Here is a 24,512-nt window from a genome sequence, read left to right as displayed (position 1 = left end):
AAAGGCTGCAGTAAGATCCCCTGGAGCTTTTTTTCTCCGGGCCGAACATAGAATCATAGAATCACAGGATAGCTCCAGTTGGAAAGGATCCATAAGGATCATCGAGTCCAACTCCCTGCTCCTCGCAGGACTACCTAAAACTAAACCATATGACTAGAGCATTGGTCCAGACACGCCTTGAACTCTGACAGGCTTGGTGCTGTGGCCACTTCCCTGGGGACCCTGTTCCAGTGACTGACCACCCTCTCAGTGAAGAACCTTTTCCTAATGTCCAATCTGAACGTCCCCTGGGGCAGCTTCATTCCATTTCCTTGTGTCCTATCTCTGGTTCCCAGAGGGAGGAGATCAGCACCTCCCCCTCTGTTGCCCCCCTTGAGGAAGTTGTAGACTGCAATGAGGTCACCTCTCAGCCTTCTCTTCTCCAAGGTGAACAAACCACTCCTCATAAGTCTTGCCCCCAAGACCTTTCACCATCTTGGTCACCCTTCTCTGTACACACTCTAATAGTTTGATGTCCTTCTTGAGGCACCCACAACTGCACGCAGTACTCAAGGTGGGGCTGCACCAGTGTAGTGTAGAGTGGGACAATCACCTCCCTCAACCAGCTAGCTATGCTGTGCTTGATACACCCCAAGACATGGTTGGCCCTTTTGGCTGCCAGGGCACACTGTTGACTTGTATTCAACTTGCCATCAACCCAAACCCCCAGATCTCTTTCCATGGGGCTGCTCACCAGCTTCTTGTCTCCCAATTTGTATGTATAGCAAGGATTACCCTTTCCCAGGTGGAGAATCTTGCACTTGCTCTTGTTAAATGTCGTACGGTTGATGATACCCTGCTCTCTAGTCTGTCCAGATATCTTTGTAAGGCCTCTCTACCCTCGAGGGAGGACTTTCCCCTCATGAACCCATCTTCAACCCCAACTCTCTCAGCCTTTCTTCATAGGAGAGGTGTTCCAGCCCTCTGATCATTTTCGTGGCCCTCCTCTGGACCTGCTCTAACAGATCATGTCTGTCTTGTACTGGGGACCCCAGAGCTAGATGAGGTACTCCAGGTGGGATCTCACCAGAGTGGAGAAGAGGGGGAGAATCACCTCCCTTGCCCTGCTGGCCATGCTTCTTTTTATGCAGCCCAGGATACAGTTGGCTTTCTGGGCTGCAAGTGCATATTGCCAGCTCATATCTAATTTTTCATCCACCAGTATCCCCAAGTCCTCCTCTGCAGGGCTGCTCTCAGTCGATTCATCACTCAGTCTGTATTGATATTGGGGATCAATCCCGACCCAGGTGCAGGACCTTGCACTTGGCTTTGTTGAACTTCATGAGGTTCACATGGACCCATTTATGCTAAGTATGGTACATTATTTAGATCAGAATAATTGATTCCTTAATAACAAGATTGTGGAAAACAATATTTATGCAAAAAGTAGGCCTTTGGTGGCCACAGATCAGCACCTATGTTTTTATATGCTTAGCCAGCTTCCTGTGTATAGTGACTCAAGTTGGGATTTTGCTTCCTGGTTGCTTATTTTTTTACTCCTGCAGAAAGAATATTCATAAGATCTGTAACTAAATTTGCCAGGGAAAGTTGGCTTGTCTATCCATGCCCACTTTTCTTGTCTCAAAGTCAACTATTTCTGTAACATTTCTGGTATTTCACTATTTCAACAAGGTGCAGAAGTCTGTGGGAGACAGTCTCCTAAACATAAAAATGAAAGATTTTTGCAGTTGCAACGCCAAGCTGCATGGCAAAACATACCAGCTCATCTGCACAACCCATTGTGGCAGGCAAGGTGCTTATTAACAAAAGGATATGGAAAAATTTTGACACATCTTTTCAATTCATTGTCAGTTGAGTGATTTGGACATGAAGTTGGTCAGACCCGACCAGGCAGTTTGAAAAAGTGAACTCATGAAGTCAATGCAGTCCCGATGCCTCTTGCCTTTTCATAACAATTTGGTGTCCATGGCCTTCCTTCAATTTTATGGGAAAAAGGGTATGCTGAAAGAATGAAAGAGACTCTCTTTTCCCCAGAGAAGCACAAACACAGAAATTGTATTGAGGATGAGAGCGGGTCAAAACACCGTGCAACATTTGGGAAAGAGGTAAAAGCAATAGCGTGAGGAAAGAGAGAAGCAAGATGGTGTTACTGTGCGTGTAGCACAGCCTCATGCCTGCTGGCACCAGGGGGAGGGCAGGGCTGATGCAGCCTGCCTAAGATCTCATGGGAGGAGAAAGACCCACAGCATACTTTTCTCACAGGTACAGTGCAGAAACCAGAATCTGTCCCAGAAGAGTGGTTATCAAGGGCGGTGAAAATAAAGGAGAGTGAAGATTGTCCAACATTACATCAACTTCCAAACCCCTGTAGTGAACAGTTGCATCAAAATTCACATCCACAAAAATAACCTACCTCTGGCTCATAGTTGCTTGCTTATGTGGAGACTTGTTTCTTAAGAAAAGCATTTCAAACTTTGATGACTGCTGAGAGTGGCAGGAGTTGATGAGGTCCTCCTCTGCAAATCTCTTTCATCGTCTTTGGTAATTACAGATAAAGGCAATTTTGGCATGGCATTGCTATTCTTTCTGGCATGGATTATTGCAAGGCTTCTAACTCTAGCTGAGCACAAATACACAATTACTTTAGACCTTTGAAGGGGGGACTTGAACTAAGTCCCTCTACAAACTGGAGCCTGGAGAAATAAATACCAGTGTTTCCAGTTGTTTACATAAGAGAAGTGAATATTTTAATATATTAAAAGTTGTTAACCTTTTTCAGAAACTTTACTGGAAACAAGTGACTAGGTTTGAAGAATGAAACATGATTCCCAATAGCTTGCTTTTCTTTCATATTCACATGATAATAATTGCCTGTCAAGCCAAACCCTCAGCTACCTTCTTCCTCTGCAAAATCCCCTGCAGTGCATAAATAACAGAGAAGACTGTAGAAGAACTTCTCACTGCTCCCACTCTTTGTGTGCTCTCCCAGACAAACTTGCCATTTTGGGTGACTTCTCACTTTTCCAAGTGGCTGTGCGTATTCCTGTGTTGATGTGAGTTCTCATTTATAGCCTGCAGAGGTCAGAGGGTGTATGGTGAGTGTATCTCATAACACGGTCTCACTAATCTGCTGTTGTCTTTCCTTGCATGTTAAATGCTCTGTCCTGTGGCATGCTGCAAACCATCCCCGCTGAGATATGGGTCCCGTACCATTAATTTGAACCTTGCCTGGAGGAGAAAACCTAGTCTGGCCTGGTGTCATGCAAGATGCTGTGTATTTTACTCTAGCAGGATTAAGTTCTCTAGATGGTATCAGCTTCCCTATTTTAAGCATAGACAGGGTCAGAAACAAAATTTAGTTTTAAAAATCAAAATTTATGCCCCCGAAAAGCTGCTATTTAATTTTTTTTTCAGAGTCTTTTTAACCATCTATTTTTTTTCTACAAATCCTATGATTTTGAATCCAAAAGTAGATACTTGAGTTTAAGAGAAAATACTGTCCTGAAGCAGCGTAGATCTGAAACACAAATTATTCTTCAGATCTATTGTGATCTATTTGCAAATCTATTCAGCTCAGGCTGAAAGCAATTTGCCTGTTTTTGGTTGACGGGTGATAACTGGGAAACTAATGAGCTTATACAATAAAACCCCAAAGTTTGGTCTTGCAGAGGGGACAAAGTGAGTTTTGCAAGAGTGGTTCCTACTGTTCATGAATCATCGCAGCACTAGTTACATCCAGAATTGCACATTTTTTCTGAACAACCCTGGCCATTAGCCAAAGGAGGGAAGTTGGAAGAAAAATCTGAATGGTTCTGTGGCGTATGTCTAATGAAAGAACAAATTCTTTTCCCTAATGCAAAGAATAAGTGAAAAATAAGTGGTTTTTCATTTCATAATAGAAAATATGAAGAAACTGTGAAAAGAAGAAGAAGAAACTGTGAGGCAGCTGATAGAAAGGAAGTTTAAATTTCTCTGGCAGTTCAATGGTTCTGAGGTTAATAAATTACGGTAATTTAAATTGTCATAACAGCAGGTCTGTCTGAAGCAAAGAGATGTCTGATGGGTTGTATGGCATTTCTGAGACACAGATGGGGCAGGTATCAAGCTTGCTGAACAAGCTATTCAGTGTGATGTACAAGGCCTGCCAGTAGGACTGCCTGCATGCCGCATAATACACTTTTTTGTTTGCTACCTATTGGTGTAAATGAAAAGTACCTCTATTGAATGTAGTGCAGTGTAAACAGGTTTGGCCTGCACCACAGTATCTCTACCAGCTTGTCTATGTTGCTCAGGAATAACTGGGATAGTGGAGGGGGTTGCTTGGGTTTTTTTGGTTTTTTTTTTTTTTTACTTCATAGCCTATTGTGAATATAATTTTTATTATTGTATTGCTAAAACAGTTTTTTCTAGTGCTAGATACTCTGTGCACAGTTTTCATTTCTGTGCATGCTTGGAATGATCAAAATTTACTTGAATTAATTATATAACATTAAAAAAGCATTGAATTAGTGATATTTCTATTATGCTTTTAACAGAATCTTTTATATGCCAAATGCTACACACCAGAATATGTTATCCTTCTGTTTACATTTCTTCTGAAAAAGTGATAGTGTTTATTTACTTGTTTATCTTCTCTTGGGATCATTTACACCACTGTGATATGTTTGCAAAACTGTTTTGCCCTGATTTTGTATTTGCGTAAGTGTAAATGACTACTGGCGGAATTTCACAATTAAGTCTTGCGGAGAAAGGTGGGAGGAAGGATGACTTCAATAATTTAAAGGAAATCTGTTCAGTTTATTTTAGAGTTAACTCAGTATGGAAAAAGTTTTTCTTTTTTGAAAAAAATTAAGGAAAAAAGAACGACACAAATGCATGCAGATGCTGTCCTTTCTCTTATAGTTCAAAATGGTTTGGATTTAAAACTTCAGTCTTGGCAGGCATTTAGTTTTCAAGGAATGTGTGCTTGTTAAATCCTGGCCAAAAAAAAAAAGAAAGGGGGGAAAAAAAGTTGTGAAACTAAGAAATTAAAAATGTAAGGAATTCTATTCTGTTGAAGGATAATCTTTAAAAACCAAACCCTGCATTCTGATTTGTACAGAGGACCTCCACAGAGTATGCTGTCTAAACTCATAAAACACATGAATCTTCACCTAAGGTCAAATACCCACAATACACGCTTCTGAGTGCTAAAAAGATATCTGGGTGTTGACCTTTCTTCTGGGAGCCCTGCCAGCATCGGGGCTGGTATGGGTCTGCTATGGGGGAAAAGAAGGAGAGCCATGGAGAGCACACGTCAGGGCACGTGCTCTCCTTGACCTCTGTTGGGCCCAGCTGCTCTTGGGATGCTGTTCTGCAGCAGGGATCTGGGAGTAGCAAGGGGCTGGTGGATCGGGGGGGAAGTTTTATGCTCTCCTTCTCCCCTCATATCAAATCGGGAAAAAGCCCTGCCCTGCTAGCTTGTCATTTCATGCCGCTGCAGGCATGTTTCCTTCCTCTCAGTGCACAGGTTATTCTCCAGCAGACAAAGCGCAGCTACTCAGACTATGCCCATGCCAAGGTGTGTGCCTGGGTAGACACAGAGCTGTGCCCTTGTGAAATCATTGTGGATAGCTGGGAGACACAGGGCATTATTAATGTGGTTGAGATGTTGATTTCCAGCTAAGTTCTGTACTCTGACCCCCAACCTCATTTATAATCTGATGTCACCTTCAGGAAACTAATTTTTAAAGTAAAGGTAGGACACTGAGGAGTTGTAGAATTCATACCTCAATACCCGTATAGAGACACAAAGCCCTTTACTTTGGGGAAGAGGGTTGGTGGGGGATTAGGCAAATAGAGATCTTTGTAGGAAAGATGCTAACACAGTAAACATTATGTGTTTGCTTTTTATATTCAGCTATTAATGTTTTGGGGTTTGTTTTTAATTTTTGGACACAGGACCTGTGAAGGGCGAAACATCCGGTACAGGACGTGCAGCAATGTGGTAAGTGAAGTATAGCTTTGATACGTTATAAATCATCATATGACAGTCACGTCCATATTACATAAAATAATTTGGTAATGTGATAGTGAGAATACTGTAGCTATCTAAACTGCCTTCATACCACAGGACCACGGGCAAACCTTTGTCAGTTTCTTGAAAAGCTGGAGAGATTATGGCATAGCATGATGTTAAAACTATTTGGAAGAGATTGCAGTCACAACCTTTCCAAATAGAGTGTCAGTGAAACTTCAGAGTTGCTCTTTACAACCTCCCTGGCAGAATCAAGACCACTCGTGTTCCCAGTATTACTTTGGTAACCAGCCGATTTGCATTGGGCAGTCTGTCAGGCTGGAGGATTAAGCTGTTAAGGATTGAAGACAAGTTAGTAAGAGATATATGTTTCTGTTCACCTGTGCCCTCCCAGCATTGGAATTCTGTTGCGTGTCTTAGAAAAGCAGTTTTAGATAGCCTGCACCAGTGTTCTGGCCTTTCCAAAGGCTCTTGCTTGTTTTTTATATATGGTGAATATAGTTTTTGATACAATAAAATAAGAAATTTCAAATTCTGTGCTCACCAAAGTGAAAGTGTGTTTTCACTGGTGAAAATGGAAATAAAGACTCTCATACAGAAAGTTTTATTGGGTGCCAAGAATAGTAAAAGCTCTCAAATTACATGGAGAAATGTCAGTTTTACCAGTAAAGATGGAAAATGAAATCAAATGTGCACTGGACCAAGCTTTCTCATGCCTGATAGGGACATATTCAGAAGCCTTTCAATAGGTGCTTTGTCTAAAAAAGTTTAAAAGTTTAAGTTAAAAAAATGAATACATTCCCTCATATTTAGCTTATACTTTCTTCAATAGACCACAGTTCATAATGAAAGAAACTGCTTCTATCTGAGTTGTAGTCTCTGATGCAGTAAGATTTCTCACACTTCTTCCTCTGAAATTTGTTCTGATTGTATCCTTTGCGTTCCTGAAATCTCTCATCTAGACAGTCTAGGCATCTGCCTCATTAACTGACAACTAGAGTAGTCAGTGTATAGGTCTGCTGGCTGATTAACAATCCAATTTCCATCTCTGAGGCACTTAGGCTACACCACGACCATGGAGGGAATGGAAAGGTTGATTTGTGCCAGTCAAGTATGTTGTAGCTCTGTGGAATATGACGCGAAGGAAAAAAAAACAAAAAGAGAGATACTGTTAAAGGCTAATTGGACTACAATTAGACTCATCAGTTTTGGTTTAGTTTGTGAATGCATGCACATTGTGATAGTCCCCTTCCCCTTCTAACCTGCCCTTGTGTATGCTAAGAGCAGTGAGACAAACTAACATCCTGCTCTGCTGCCATTAGCTGTTCCTTGATCACTCTGATGAGAGGCTGGAGTTTTAGCCATGTTGCAACCCTTATTTTGGAATCATTGAGCTTAACTTTCCAAGATAAGGAATAATTTTTTAAATGTTATTTTTAGCTTAGGTTCTGTTTTGGAAATGTGCACCTGAACAGTTTTCCTTCAAAATAAAACCTTGCATAGTTTTGTCAGGCAATTCCTTTACATACCTTGTATTTGGGAATACTGGCTCCAGACTTTCTAAGATAGCAGTGAGGCATGCAGCTGCAGAACTCACTCAATTATTTCACACTAAATAATCCAAACTGAAACTTTCAAAGTGCTTTACTGTGCTGAAATCAGTGACAGTTTTACCACTGAATTATGAAGACCCAGGACTGCATTTATGATTTTAACCCCTTTTTTCGGAGTGGGTACAGAATGGATTGTGCTACATTGCTCTTTTCCTTAATAAAAGTATTAAAGGAGTTTTCATTTGTTTGGTTTTGGTAAACTTGCAAAAATAGTAATAAATGAAATGATTCCCAAGCTTCTGACTGCATCATACTTTGACCAGGCCCTCCAAATACGGCTTTGTGTCATACGGAAAGTGCCTGGCTGTTTTCAATTTGCAGACATTTGATTTCAGGGTAAAGTACTTTCTATTTTTAAAATATGTCGAGTCTTTGATTCAGATGTTATGCCCTTCCACTTATCTCTACTAATCTGAGTTACTGTGCACCAGTATTCACAACATCAATCATTGCAAGGGCACTGCCACCATGATCAGCATCAGAACTTGTGGTAGGATTCTGCCACAGCCGAGGTGGTCCTCAGCCCCGTGTTTCTGGGGCTAGGTACCACTTTGTGCAGCACCAGTGGAAACCTAAAGCAGTTTGGGAACCCCAGACATACATCTCTGGGCTCCATTGTGTTACTGAATTGTGTAACTGTACCACTAAAATACCATTTGTCTCTTTCGGAACAGTAAAAAAAACCCATATATTTTCTCTTCAAAGAAGTCTACTGTCTTTTTCTCCAAAATCCAAGGATACATACACACAAATTGGGTCCTGGAAACAAGTCACTAACTCCATGGCTTGTCGTGGTATTCTGCACTGGAAAAGGCATTGTGTGGAAAAGATATTGTGTGTATTTTTGTTCACTCAGGCTTTGCTTTTTAAGATTTCATGAACAAAGACACTGAAAATCGGGAGAATGGAACTTCCAGGCTCAATGAGACTTACATTTTCATCTGTTAGATGACAGGCTGTTGCTTTAAAGGAAAATGAGAGCAAATCCCCCCATTCCACTCCTGCAAATGAAGCTAGCTATCATGCATAGTGGAAAATTTCTTTTTGATTCTTGTGGAAATCAGTGAGGCCTGAAATACAAGCTTTCATTGCCATTAGCTTGTGCATAACTTGAGGACTGATGATATTGTTCATAAAATAACCAGTCTTTTTATTTTCTGCAAACTGTCTTTCTGTGAAGTGACATGTTATTGTTTATATGGCTGTCTTCTTACAGGAAAGGATGGGTAGTCACATATACTAAAAGCAAACTCTTTATTTCAAAAGTGAAATTGGAGAATGGGAAGAATACTTCTTGGAGTCTGGCAATGAACACGTTTTCATAGGCACTATCATTTGCAAGATTTTGCTACAGCTGGTTTTAATTCATTCTGAAATTAAATTACGGGGGAAAAAAAAGAATGAGATAAAGAAAAAGAGAGGCAAGGGGAGACAGTGGCGCATTTGTTTCTTCAGTGACCTGTATTATTCTAGGGATTCTGAACCATTTTGCATAGTATAGGCTATAAGAGAGATTGATACTGCTGTCTATAAAGCTTCTGAGCAGTCCTTAAAAGAACAAATCCAGTCCGGTATGTTCACCACTTGCATTGCCTGGTGTTGATCACAAACGGGAAAGATATGGATATGAAGCCACATGTGTAAATAGTAAAAGAAGGAATGAGGGAATCTGAAGATGATTTAGGGTTGAATTGCATCCGCTTTTTTTCTTCTTACTATTCATATCGACTCCAAGTATGTTTCCAGCCATTTTAGAGTATAATCATGGGGGTAGAGAGGGAGTCATTTGTTTTTCTTTAGAAAATTACTCTGAATGCAATGAAAACATGTTTTTGAGTCTAGCTGGGTTGTTATACTAAACATTATGCAAAATAAACAAAAATATTTCCAAATTCCGAGTAGGATTTTTTTACTAGTTCTTTATTCTTTTTCAAGCTAGCATGCTCTCTGCTCCTTCTTCTAGGCACATGCTTAGTTGCCAGGTTCTCTCCAACTTTTGTACCAGGCCATCATGCCACCTCATTTGCCCTTTCTCTTTTTTGGTCCTTCTGCCACTTTTGCTTTCTCTCCCCCCATTTACATGAAAATCTATCTGAAGGAAGTTTGTTGGAATGTGTGCTGTGTTCATGCTTTCTCTCTTCATTCTCCTCAATTATCAAACCCCTTTTTGTCATTGAAAACATTTTTATCTTCCCTGATATTTTTCCTTTTATTGCACTGAATCAGACCAGGAAAAAAATGAGATGCATGGGACTGGCACTTCATTCCCAAAAGACTTTGCTTTTCAGATTTACTTGCTTATACCTGCCAGCGTGATGATGAACACCACATATAAAGCTGCTCTTAAGATTTTGTTGTTTGACATGAAAATAGATGATGCTGGAAGCTGCGCAATGTTACTAGCTCTTTCAACAAGGTTTAGAGCAGTTCTGTTAAGCCTAAGATAAAATTTGTAGATGGTAGATCCCATTAATGAGACCACCAAAACTTGTAAATACCACCTGCAGCTCTTTTTTATATACACCTCACTTTCTTCACTTGGCTGAAATACCAACTGTAATGACATGCCCCATTTTTTGGCTTGCATTCAGAGAAGCTACTTCCATCCCTGTTTCTTGTCAGCTCATGCTGCATTTTGTATACACCAACATCGATGTTGCCCATCTTACTTTTGACAAAATGACACTATCTTCTTTCCATACACCAAAGCCCAGCATGTTGGAAAGTGTCAGACCTAAACTTCCATACAAGTGCATAATTCTCAGAAGACTTGGCTTGTGTGTATGAGAAGCATCATCACCAAGCAGAATTTTTTCAGAGCTACAAAAATAATTAGCAGGATTTAATTTTTCTACCCTCTGGTGGCTAGAAATGCCATGTGAAGCCTTTTGGAATCAAACCTCCCAGTTTGCATTTTGCAGTAAAATAAAAACCAATTTAGAAAAAGTATAAGCACTACACATATCTCCCTTACTAACACCAGATTTACTTAATGTCAGTTTACTTGTTAAGTGGAAATTCTTCCAAACTCAGATCATTTATTGTGACTATAGTCTGTTCAAAATGCTGGATTTTAATCTTATTTCTTAATGGGTGCATTTTAAAATCTCGGTGTGTTGTCTAGGAATTATTTCTTTGTACTTGGAAAGAAGTGCTTTTAGTATGTTGCTTAATGGTAGCAGCTTTGACTTCTGGATTTGCTATCTTCTCAGCAAGCAGACCTGTGAATCTTTGACTATTAAAAGATAGAACAAAAAAAAAACCCACAAAACCCATTGCTGCCGTTCTATGTAAATGCATCAAGAATCTTTGTAGACCAAACAACCTGGATCACTTCTATGACAGTGACATTTCAGGACTCTATTCAGGACTCTTCAGGATTCTGGATGACTCATAGATTTAAATTCAATAGTTCTGATAATAATTTTTTTTTTATTTAAATATCTCTTTTTGATCTGCCACTGTGGCATCCATGGTGTTTTCAGGAAAGTGTACTCTAATATTATGTACTTGAATTAGTTCTTGACTGAAATATTTGGAAGTTTTTCAAGCTGAAATACAAGTTAGTGTACCTAATTTAAACACTTGACTTTAATATTTAAAAGGTATGAACAAACAATTTTAAAATGGCATGAAAAGCTGCATATTGAATTGTTTGCCAAAAAAGGGAACATAAATCAAAAAAAAAGATTTTTTTTTGTCAAAACATGATTTTATAAATATTTTTAATGACAAATATTCATGGAGGTTTAGATTTATACTTCACTGACTGTTTCAGCCCTCATCTCCACTCCATGCTTATTTAATGCAGAGTAGAAGTGTCTGCTGATATTCCCCCCTTTTCTTTGTTCATATTATTTCTCTCATGCTTCTCTCTGTCTGCAGTGTCTTGGGGTTGTCAGAGAAAGCTATAGTTTGAGCCCCTCTTGATCTAAGCAGCTAAGCATGATCCTAACCTATTCAGAAGTTCACAGGAGTAGACTAGTGAAAAATCTGGCTGCAAGAAACTTAATTCAAGCAGGGCACTCAACAAGGCTTCAAGGCTGAGTGGAGTTTCCGTTAAATCCCTAGATCTCTTAAGTTTTTGTACATTTATCTAAAGTTCTTATTTAGTCTTGGGCAACCCCCTACTTAAGGACCTCAGGCTTTCTTTCTCAGGAAGGAAATCGGTGCGGCTGAAACGCCATGTGTACTTCATGGAACTGGTTCAATAAGCTGTTCTGTCAGATGCTGCACAGAGTAGTACAGTTGTTAGTAATTTTTTTGCACAGAGGAAAAGCTCCAGGTATAGTAAATCATTCCTGGCCTCTGCAAATATACAAGCACATATACTGTAAACTGTTTTAAGGTTCCTCGACTGTTTCCACCTATCGCAGCTTAGATATGATCTTCCACATTTCACCCACTAAGTAAACTTTTAAAAGCCTGACCCTCTTTCGTCCCATGAAATCTGATCTACCTATCACCATCAAGCGACATCTGGGATTCATCTTATCTTTTCCACTGGTTTGTTGATTAATAGAAATTGTTTTGAATGGGATTCAAACATGGCAAAACTCCATGGACCTTATGAATTACAATAGGGTCAAATAGGAGGTCAAGTTAAAAAAAAAATTTGGATATGAGGAAGTGAATGAAGCCGTAATAATATGGCCAGCATTAGGTGCCTAAGAGGTGAAGATGAAACTCCTGTGTTTATTTTAAAATAGGTTTCATACATCAAAGGGGTTTCTGATCATCTTTAAAATGATATATATTTTCATTGCAGTGGAGGAAATCTTGACCTGATAGGATGAACAGAGATTATAGGTATCCAGCACAGGCTCAGTGTTTCAGGAATATCTCATGAGCCTTCACTAGCTAAAGGTCATGAAACAGCCATCTAGGACTCACAGAGTTAGTGGGTGAACAGTTGTTTCCTATTCACTGGAAATTTTCTTCCCTAAAAAGTCTTAATGAATAGGAAGCTTGAAGATAAATGGACTTAGATGAGACTTTCAAGTTTATTAGTTCTTTCTGATTCTTCAAGGAGTGCAATGGCAGCGGTTCCTCATGTCTGCAGTGGCCCACAGATAATTTCCAAAAGAAAACAAAATGGGTAAGATTTGAATATAGCACCAAAGCTGGAGAAACCTGAAGCAGGACTGTAATGCTTTTGTGGCCAGATAGCAGTGCTGCTGCATGGTCCAAGCCAAACACAGGCCATGCGGATGTGGTTAGCAAAATACTTTGCAGAACTACATAACCCATGCAAAGATATGCTACCTTGGGTTCACTGCTACACTGACTTGGCCCATGACTTCTGGCTGTCTCAAAGTGTGGGCACACCCTTCTCTGTCAATCTGTTGTGGAGGCAGACAAACTGCATACTGTTAGATAGCTTCCAGGATCAGACCCTCAGGTGGAGTAGAATGTAACTTCACTCAGGCCAATGAAGCAATGCTAGTTGGCAGGTGTAGAGGATCCCCTTTTACCAAGCCCCCATGCACATACCGAAAGCAGGCTGATTTTTTTAAAAGGGGAGAAGACTTTGTAGAGTCAGAGTCTATAGTTTCTCCTGTCCAAGAGCCAGCACTGCAGAAATGAGGCACAGGAAGACTGCCTCAAAACAACAAACGCTCTTATCGAAAGGTGTGCAAAGTGTTTAGAAGGAAAAAAGCAATTTACTGCTTGAACAAACACGCAACAAATACTGGCTTTGCCTTATCTGTTATTTCAGCAACTAGAATACTCATTTATAGGCTTATATCTGTCTTTCATTATATGATTGCACAGAGCCCAGCACGAAGAGGCTCTGATCCCCACTGACATATAATACAAATAATAAATAGTAAGTTTAAAAAGCAAAAAAAAAAAAAACATGGACAAGAGATTAATAAGCAGTGCCAAGTTCTGTAGAGTTCCTACTTTTCCGTCTCAGTGAACTCTGTCTAATGATGGGTAATATTCGGACCACTGCTTTTCTTAACATTGTCTGTTTTGGTATAACAAAAACATTACACAGGTTATGCAGGCATTATGTGTGTAAGTGCAAGTATATGTGCTTTCCTAACTGGAAGGAAAGTTCCCCCCTGAGGGAAAGGGATCTTCAAGGTAGATTTAGGATTCAGGATTTCAGCAGGAGAAAAGTGGTGGGCCAGACTGTGACCATTTTTCATATCTGTGTGCCAAGATAAGTATGCATGTCCGCGTTTCTGACTGCTTGAATGTATTCTTTGAATGGCTTCAAGTTTCACATGAAAAACTTTTTAAACACAAGCTTTACTATTTAAATCCATTGTTCTATTTTGATCATGATATCAAAGACTGGAAGTATTTAACATCAGTCCTGGTCACCTGCCGTGTCCTGAAAGCTTTTTATGTTGACTGTACATTTTTTCTTTCTTTGATTTAAAAATAAAATCCAACACAACATAGTATTGAATACTGTAGAAAGCAAGATTATGAACTCTGCATGTCATGTACTTTATTGGGCCTTTCTGTCTTCGTAAAAATAAAGCTATTGCAAGCCAGGAAGTTTCGAAGGTAGAGCCAAGCTTGAACCAAACAAGAGAGTTGGCTTGGATCTCTGCAACAAGCCTAAGACAAGCCAATATTCATTTATGGACAGAAAAATTCAGAGAAGGGTATGCACCAGAAGATTTTGTGGCAGGAAATAAGGCCACAGTGTTCCTCTTTACTTGTCTCTTCTCTATTTGCAAATAGAGCTAAACCAGATCTTGGTCAAGCTGTAACTGTCTTGTTCATCCTCTGTTTAAAAGCAGAACCACTTTTTTTCTAATTACACAGCTACAAAAGAATGATGAACTTCCCACATATTTTTCTGCTCTCTTTACTCTGTGCTGCTGTCCAAACTTTGTCCTGTATCAATAGATTGCCCAGATCACGAAAAGGGCCTGATTGCCTCTAAGTTTTTCTGGAGATTTTAAAATCAAACTGAAATACTTCCAATATTTTACTTCTTAAAAAAATGTTCCATAATGTATGGAAATACATTATACGGAATAGAAAAACTGTTTGCTGTCTAAGTCCTCCAGCAGTAAAATTCCAGTTACGAGCTTGGACTTTCAACCTCCAAAAGGATGAATGAGCTCTGGATTATTGCTCTTTGATACATATTTTTCTAGAGCAAGATTTAGCCCAAATCTTTTTTTTCTCTTACGTCTTAATCCATTTAACCTTTTGTAGCAGGAACATTATTCCCTCGTACTTAGAGAGCAGAACTTTTGACTGGGGCTTGACCCATTACTTTTAGGCTTCATCACACTCAAATACAAAGCAAATTAACTGAAAATTTGCTCTCACAGTACACAGCAAATTAGCTGAAGATCTATGGCCTAAGACGATGGCTTGTGTGTGTATAGTTCACTATAAGAAATGTTTGGAGTGGTGTGATCCAACATCATACAACAACTTTCAAACAAAATGGGCATAACCACATTGCCACTACACAGTGAATGAGAGGCCAGATTGGTTATCCTGGGTTTGAGCCAAAGGTATACAAATGACAAATTTATAGCCAAGATTCTGCCAATTTGCTTCAAGAGGAGATTTGAAAGCTTGATTTTTAAGACAGGTTTTATTTTAGACCTTAATACTAAACAATGATCCTTTAATGTCATAAAGTGACATGCAGCCCTCATGCCATTCGTATTGAAATGGGCTGTAATAATCTGCCCTATTTAAAAGAAGCAGAAAAGTGTTAGTGAACGAAGGTGTAGAAAAAGGTCTGAGAAACAGAGGTGATTATTTAAACCTCAGAAGAGAGATTTTGCCTCAACAGCAGCAAGAGTTTCCTAGCTGGGAGGATAAGTCGTCTGTGAATAAGGTTGTCATTAATGATACTTGAATTTCTATAGGATGAAGTAGTTTGAGGACAAAGAATACAGGCATCTGATAAGGATATTGTCTAGTTATGTGGTTGTATATACATCAAAATCCTTCCCTATCAAGTCTATAATCGACATTTATGATTCTCTATAGAAAAATGTTACAGCCCTCAAGCAAAAGGGTATAAGAGGTATTCATTTCACCTGGTATTTGACCAGGTATCATTGAGGACCAGATTTTCTACAGCAGCAAGGTGGAGGATTATGGGACCTTAATAATCTGAGGCAGCTGTATTGTCAACATTTGTTTTTTTGTCACAGTTCTCATGATGTTTAATGTTTTTCCTAAAGCTTAGCTCCTGTATTCCCGTAATTATGTAAGAAATTCAGGTTACTTCTAAAAAAAACAATGAACCTCTAGCCTTTGTGGTTGCTTGCACAGGAAATCTTGAAATATCATTCTTCAAGGATCAAAACCTGGAAAGGAATTAAAAAGAACTCATGTTTATTTTGCCTAAAGTCTCATGATTTTGAAGCTTTTCTTGCTCTCTTGAGAACTTTATTCATGGTTTTCAGTGCTAAATGATGGCAAGAAAGTGTATGTGGGTAAGAAAAGCCTCACATTCTCATCAACAAAAGACATTAAGTAGTATGAGTGGTCTTTCTTTTTTATATCAGGTGTACTGGGTTCAAAGGAGGGTTTATATGTCTCATAAACCTCCTGAAGGATTAACAAAGGGGCTTTTTAAAGGTCTTCCCAGTAAAATGACAGTAACTCACAAATTATACGAGTTATGAAATCTTACGTTAAAGAAATGCAAATATGTATCACATTTTTCTGATTCTTGTTGCCTTACCAACAGATTTAGGTCACTGAGGCGAAAAAAAGCTAGCGTGGGGAGCTTAAGTAATCAAAAAATTAAACCATGTAATTGTTTTTTCTTTCTTTTCAACCAAAGAGGAAAATTTGGCTGGAAGAGAGCGGCTGTGACACACACTTCTCCACATACGTGCACAAGTGGAAAGAGATGCAGCAAAAGCATTTCAGGGCTGTGGTTAAGACACGTACAGTGTATTTCTTATGTCCCAAGCATATTTACACGTGGTCTTGATGTTCTTTCAATACTTTTGCAGAAAGAAGAAAGAAAAGTATAATTATCCAGTTGAATTATGTGTAGCTGTAGCTATTTCGATCAGTCTTCTTTGTCTAAACAGAAAAACTCTTTACATCTGGCAGCTGTGGAGATCAGCCGGCTGCATGGTACTGTGACTGGCTGTCCCGAATAGACCTGCTGACCTTTTCCTCTTTCTTTTCTGCAGGACTGCCCGCCAGAAGCAGGTGATTTTCGTGCTCAGCAGTGCTCTGCTCACAACGACGTCAAGTACCAGGGACAGTTTTACGAGTGGCTTCCTGTCTCTAACGACCCAGACAACCCATGCTCACTGAAGTGCCAGGCCAGAGGAGCGGCTCTGGTTGTGGAGCTGGCACCGAAGGTTCTGGATGGGACCCGGTGCTACACTGAATCCCTGGACATGTGCATCAGTGGCTTGTGCCAAGTAAGGAGAGAAGCCCTACCCTAACGCCTTTTCTCATGACTCCTCCCCTCAGATCTCTCTCAAGCGTTCAGTCTCTCTCCTCCTCCATACTTGTATCATTTTAGGATCTTCATTTTAATCATCTGTTTTCATTCTCTTAAGTTGACTTCTACCTTGTTTGGAAGAGGTGTACAAATTCAAAGGTTATTTTCTCTCTTTATGATGTTTTCTTGGAGGTTTTTTTGAGGAATATATTCTCAGTTTTTGAACTGTTTTGTATAGTTAGCTGCAGTAGCAGATCTCATTTGAAAGCACCATAAGAAAATAATGTTTTAGCTTTTTATTTGGATGTACCAAGGTTTTCCAAGCCCATGAAATTACATTATCTTTGAGGATTATTGCTCCCTGTAAGTCGCAAACCACATAGCAGTAGATGAGGTACTAAACTGGAAAATCTGCCATTGATTTGCCACAGGACTAAGCAAGCTGCTACACCTCCTTGGGCCTCAGTTTCCCTGTTTGTTAAAAGCGAGATACGGGGACTTTCACTTCACAGTGCATGGACATCTATTGATCATTCAACCAATTTATTGGCATCCTGATTTGTTTTTATATTAGCCCTCTGCTTTTACTTATATATTGCTGCTCTTTTGAATCTATCTACATCAGACTTTAGTCTCCTGAACTCCATGTAGGCTACAGGTTGAAGGATGGGAGAACATTTGCGCCATCTCTGTTAAGTACTGAACACACCTGAATCTCAGAAAAGGTTGAGTCTAGATTCATGTTTCAGAGCCCAGTCTCCTTCAAATCTATGTAGACTTGATGTGTTTTTGGCTTTCTAGTGTATATTCAGCCACTTTATGTGCCTTTGGGAGCTTTCCTCCCTGTTTCCTTTCTCTTTGATTTTCTGTTCTGAGCCAGCAGCAGTCCTGCAATAAATGAAACAGAGTAGGCAGTTATTGGGCTAATCTCATTTGTGATCTGAAGGCGGCAATCATCTAGACCGCTTGACCTCAGCCAAGTGCACAAATTTCTCAAAGTTCCAGATTGCCTAATGAGATAGACTAATTTCAGTCTTCTTTTGTGTTTTTTAATCTTTTAAAAACTTAACTGGAGACATAGGAATCTGGATGGGAAAATGATTCAAAGTATTCTGCCTATAGTGGCCTGGAAATTCGGAGCAGTGCATTCAGGCCCAGTGTCAGGCTGATTTCTGTTATGAAGCATACCTTTCCAAGAATACCTTCCCCTAGGAACAGAGCTCATAAGCATCCACTACTAAAACAAACTCATTTGCCTTCTCATGACACTTCTTACTCCTGGAAGGCTGAAGGTAGCTGCACTATTACAACTACGAAAACTGTCTCTGTGGCTGAGGTAAGTATTTTGAAAATAGACAAGTACACTAGCACTAATGTCCCTGGGGGATTTCAGTTAAACTAACCCTTTCCTTATATACCCTGGAATGATAGAACAATTTTTAATGCATAAACACAATGACTGTGTATTTTCCATGATCTTCAGCATTCAGTTTCTTCATTAATATTTTCCATATACTTTACAATTACTGCATCATTTTTGAGGATGGCCAAAAAAAGATGTTAAAATACAAATGCTCACGCTGAATTTCTTACAGTCGATAATTTTGTATTTTTGGGTGTGTTAAATTTAAAGCAACTCAAAGTATTCTTGACACAGTGCATCCCTGCTAGCCAGTCATATCTTTATGACAGCAGAGGTACTGGATTAGAAAGTTCATAACTAGACTTGCCCTAATTGTATACTTTAGGACAGCAGCTGCTTTACTATCTATCACACCAATAGCTGATACTACCTAAGCAGTCCAGAAAGGTAAACAGTATGAAATTTGTCAGAATTAATGGTGAACATTCTTTGAAAGCAATGTTCTTCTATGGTCTCTGTAAAGGGTCCTTTAAAAGAATGGGAAACCTTAGTATTATGGAAAAACCAAGTGGAGCATTCTTGCTTTGTAACATTTACGTGAATAAGCTTTCTTCTGTAAGCATAGTGAATGCATGTAAATTTCAGAGGAGACAAAATAAGATCTTAGAAGTTATTTCTATGCATTTGCTGCAGGCTGCAGGCTACCACTTACCTAAAATGGTTAACACACTCCAACATAACAATAACAGGTCTCAGTAGTTTGAGAGTTCATAATGATCCTGGGGGTTCAACAACATTTTCATGAGATGTCTCTGGAACGCCGTGATTTGGGGCAGTGCAGCAGACAGCTGTAATAATATGAAGGCATAGTTTGTCACAACTGCAAAAAATGCAGTCCTCTGAGGTTTGTATTCAGTCTAACATCCTGAAGATTAAAAAGTGGAATTATGTTTGTTAACAGGTTCTTTACAAGAAGTAATTACACTTTCTTGGGAACGAAGAGATATATTTTCTGCATTGTTCAGAGTAAAACTACTGAAAGCAACTTTAAGTTTGCCATCCTAGTGGGCTTGCATTGATCCAAGTATTACTTGACTGGGTCTTTATTACAGAGAAGTATGTGGACTTTCACAGCATGTTCTGATTACACCCCCAGGTATGATTTTTTTACACTGTATTTGGCAACCGAGAAGGAATTGAAGGTCGTTCAGCTAGAATATTTAATAAAACATATAAACATGCCTATTCAATTACTGTCTGTGGAAGAATCCTGAATTAGTAAAAGTGATGTTAAGATCAGTGTATGCTTACGTAAACATAGTGCATTTTTCCTAGCGGATCAAATAATTGTGTCAGCTCTCTGAACTAACCAAAGGGATATTTCTTAGCATGTGAGATTTGGGCCAGCCCTTGGCCTGTTGTGTGCTCACAGGCTGTTCCTGAGGTTACTAATGGCAGGAATGAAGAGCTAGTTTTATTGCCTTCTGTGTTCCTTGGTACTCTTTCCTGATTAAAAGGTGCTGGGTTTCACTCTCGTTGGGAAATATGGATTTGTTCATAAGCTGCAACATTTGGAAATTACAAGATCCCTGTCTCATATTTATCCCTTCATTTTCCATGTTGTTTGGAGGTTTAGAATGACCAGTAGCTTAGTGGCATATTTATGAGTCTTTGTATAATTACTAGTTATTGAACTGAAGTCTTTGTTTTACGTGCTGGTCACCTACCGGTTAAACTTAAACTCAGAAGAGACATCTGATTGCATTCAGGACAAGCAAAGCCACATTTTTCCCTTTCTTTCTTCCTTCCTTCCTTTCTTTCTTTCCTTCCTTCCTTCTTTCTTTCTTTCTTTCTCTCTCTCTTTCTTTCCTTCTCTCTCTCTCTCCCCCTTTCTTCCTTTCCTTCTCTCCTTTTTCCTCTCCATTTTGCTCTTTTTCTTTCTCTTTTTCTTTCCTTCTTTCTTCTTAGTTAGCTTGAAAAAGTGCATTTTTGTCCGGTCCTTTTGTCCTGTCCTATCTCTCTTCTTCATTTTTTGCAGATTCAAAAGGCGTTGGGTTTTTCCTTTTTTTCTTGTGTGAGAAGGCTGCAGAAGCAGAAGGAAGCAGCTGGCTCTTCAGAAAGAATGAAAATTGCTGTCACATGCTGACAGGAACTAAACTGAGTAGCAGTAGATTTTCCCCCCTCTAACTTCTTTCCATTCTAATAAACTCTACTAAAACTCCCAGCAAGTTTAGAATAAAGTAGGTATTTTCAGGCAAAAATGTGAGAGTTAAATTGAATGCCCTTGCTTCTAACAAGGCTTCGGTCTAATTTCTGGAGCACCCATTTCTTAGTCACCTGAGGGGTCAGACAGACAGGCAGCTGCCACCACCCTCTGTTTTCCAAGGGGCTCCTGCTCCAGAGGGGTTATTCCAGACCACAGTACTATCAGTGGACTGTTGGAAACTCACCTGAAGAAAATTTCTGTCATATTTCATTCATTTCATTACACAACATTCTGATGAAAAACCAGCCTTATATGGTGCTCACCAAAATCATACAGTAATTTGGTAAATGCATGGACTTCTCCATTTCTGTGATTGCCTATTCATCTGCTTTGTTCTCTGTCACCACATATTTTTAATCCTTTCTCACCTGATGACTTCACTTTCCTGACATGTCCCGTCAACTGCCTGACATATCTCTAACTGGGTGCTCTCCCTCGCTTGTTCACTCAAGCAGCCACCTGTTAGCGCAGCTCTTTCTTCCCTCACACTTTCACACTTTGGGTTCTAGACAAATGCTGGCGAGGTTGCAGCACTGGGTAGAGGAGCATGGGCCCCCATGCTCTGAAAGGCCTGTGCCCCAAACACCAATAGTCCATGAAACCTACTGGGACTTTTACTAATGAAAACAAAATCTCCTTCCTGTTACCCAGTTTTCCTGCCACAGTAAAAAAATCTTGGATTTCTCTCCCTGTTTCTGCTGAAGGGAAAATATTCTGTTTTCATTTTTGGCTTTTTCTATTTTCCTTATCCCTTTCACCTGTTCTTCCTGTTATCATAGTCTTCATACTTGGTTCTCTCTCAATTTAATTTTTGTCTTCTGCTTGTGTGAATTCCACAAATGTTCCTTTTGTTAACTCTGGCAAGGAAGAACAAGAAAATCAGTCTTTGCTTTCTCAGATGGGTGATCAAGGATTATCCATGGCTTCTTCTACCCCCAGTACTAATGGCAGAACCTGCATGTTGCTGTATAGCACCAGATCAGGATTTTTTTTTTAAGTAACTATTAAGTTTTTTATTAAATATGTGGCCAGACAGTAAGATGCTGCACATTTTTTCCAAAAAGCGTGTCCCATCAATATCATAGCCAAATCCTCACCTGATGTAAATGAGTATTTCCTCCCTGAAGAAATTCATGGATGAGATGCTTGCAGTCTGGGCAGTCTCTTGTACTTACACATGTGGAATGGCCCTCCTCTTCTGCTATCCTTTCCTCCTACACAACCCAGGCATCCCGGCTTCACAGGAACCAGGAAAGTGAAAATATAGGAGTTTCCCTGTCCACACAGAATCGCTGCCTCCCCTCCGTTCTCACAGGCATTTAGTCTTTTCACATACCTTTTTTTTTTTTTTTTTTTTTTTTTGGCCTGCAATACAAGCCACAGCGAAGTGTATAATTTGGGGTCTTGCTTTAAACGTTTCAGCCACAGCACAGGACAACAGGAGTCCTTCTCTGTGAAAAATCATGACAACCTCTACAAAGCTCATGTCATTTTTATATCGAAAGGTTAGGCATTTAAAATGTCCATAACCAGAACACTCCCTTTTAGCTAACAGCTGAAAGGGTGCAACTATGTAAGGTCTCCCATCAAAGGCAAAAACTGTAGCCACCGTCTCTGAAAGATAATATAAATTTTTTTGCAAAAACCTGAAAAAAAGAATGATACTACAATTAATAGCAACATTTAGTTGAATGGTGCCTATTAAAGAGTCAAAACATTCTTACTAGCCCAAGAAATTGATGAGGTATGTGTCTGGGATGTGTTAAACACTGATTGGTTTCTTATATATGCAAGTGTATAAGACCTATTGACTCCTTTAAATTTCTCCAAAGAATCAAGATAAAAGAGATCTACTTTTGTTTTCTGTTATTTTGACATAAACCTGGAATAATTTTACAGCAATCTCAGACTGTGCTGCTGTTGAAAAAACAACTCTGATCCTAATTGCATGAGTATTATTATTATTGTTATTGTTGTTATAATAATTATTATTATTATTATTACTACTACTACTATTATTGTCATTGTTTTCTTTTATTAAAGACCATGAAATCATTTCATCTATATGGTGGAATAACAGAATGAATCGTATTGTAGCTCTAATAGCAGGATTAGATCCAATGATAAAAAAGCTGGTAATTTCTAAGGCCTTTAAGTAAGCTTGTTACTACAAAAAGGTTGTTCAGGATTGGAGAAAGCACTTTTGTTTCGTCTCCTAAAACTGCCGGTCTTTCTCCATTACATTGTTTCAATTTTACAGGTTGTTAGTTAAAGAGAGCTGTATCCCAGAAATGCTTATCTTAATGTCTACTATTTATGATAGTATTAAATTGTTCTTTACCGGTTTACTACCAAATACTACTAGAGGTAGTTTTTAACTTTTCTGATTTATTGATTCCTAAGACTTTTTCCGGCTGAGCTGCATAGTGAATTCAAGTCAGCTGACAACAGCTAGTTTCCTTAGCTACCTTTCACAGACAGTGAAAAGTACCTGTAACAAAAGTGGACGCTAGTACTAGGGTCTACGGACCTTAGTATACTATGGGCACAAGCTGAAAACCACTGATTTTAAAAAAACATTAGAAAAGATGATTTAATAAAGTGCAATGGCTTGCTACAGCTTGTTTATTTTTGAAGTTAGTATTGCAATAGAATTGTAGCCAACAAAACTCAGTTGAATTTCCAAAGCTATCGTTCATCTCAAACTGAGGCAGTGAATGCACTGGGCTAAGAATGTTTTGCCAGAAGTGTACTAAGAACAGTTTCATGCAGCGTCTTCACAAATAAAACATATTTGTTTCAAATATTAGCATAAAGTACTCTTGCTTACTATTTCATTGTTACTTATTTGCTGTTATGTTTCTGTGATAGGTGAAGAAATAGATTGTGAATTGAGATTCACCAATTCTAAAAATATTTTTAATGCTAGGGAAAAATTACCAACTGGATGGTCATATGCTGCTTTCTTCAGTAAGGTTTGGAGATTTAAAAGGTGAAATAATAACATATAAATCCAAAAATGTGGTAAATGGGAACATCTGTCATTATACAGGGGTTTGAAACTTATACACCTGATCTTTTCCCATATCCTACTTCACAGACTTTTTTGCAGAACTTTCTGCAGTGAAGATATATTTTGGTAAATAGTTTTTCCCACTGTATAGTTACCAAATTATTATGTTCTATATATACACATACTTAAATGGCTATATATACATGTTTGTGCTTCTAATTTTTTTCATCAGAGACAGAGGCTACGCTGGCTGGTGCATAATGTCAGAAAAGTGGAAAAACCTGCTCTCCTTTAAATAAATGACTGTGCTATATTGCCTGTCTGTCATGACTTCAGGATGGACAGTTTCTCTTTCTACCTTCCACCCACAAATTGTTGTTGCATGGATCCTTTCGTGTTTCCAGCTCAGCCCAAAATATAGAGCTAATCAGGATAACAGTGTCGCTTAACACTGTTCGGTGTGTTTGCTGTGTGGATACTGTTCTCACTGGCACAGTAAACCTGCTTGACACAGGTAAAATGCAGATTTTAAAGAACATAGATTAGGTGGTCACCTCAGCAGGCTCTTGAAGGCTCATGAAACTGCCTCGGGCCCCGACTGCCCTTGTGGGATGTGCCTGGGGCACTGCTGCAGAAATTGGCACCTGGGCCCCTGGCCATTCCTAGTCATTCCTTAGCTTGGGACCTGGTTTCTTTGCATGCCCTCAGACCCTTCAAGTCAACTCCAGTTTTGAGGAAGGAGAAGGCCAGGACGCTTTCCCATCCTGTCGGAAGCCCTGGAAGAAAATGGCCTGCGTTTTTCCACCCTGCAACACTCATTGCTCTAATATTA

General features: G+C 39.3%; 1 protein-coding gene across 1 annotated transcript in view; it reads left to right on the top strand.

Moving 5' to 3' along the window:
- ADAMTSL1 (ADAMTS like 1) overlaps positions 1–24,512 on the top strand; it is a 461,995-nt gene that overhangs the window by 293,229 nt on the left and 144,254 nt on the right. Inside the window, exons 4-5 of the mRNA XM_075137804.1 lie at positions 5,941–5,986; positions 16,779–17,015. Coding sequence (XP_074993905.1) covers positions 5,941–5,986; positions 16,779–17,015 — 283 coding nt within the window. The remainder of the gene's footprint in view (positions 1–5,940; positions 5,987–16,778; positions 17,016–24,512) is intronic.

The sequence above is a fragment of the Calonectris borealis genome, chromosome Z, assembly GCF_964195595.1.
Source record: "Calonectris borealis chromosome Z, bCalBor7.hap1.2, whole genome shotgun sequence".
Classification (NCBI taxonomy): Eukaryota; Metazoa; Chordata; class Aves; order Procellariiformes; family Procellariidae; genus Calonectris; species Calonectris borealis.
Note: the sequence above shows the minus strand (reverse complement) of the source record. Positions and strands in the feature narration are given on the sequence as shown.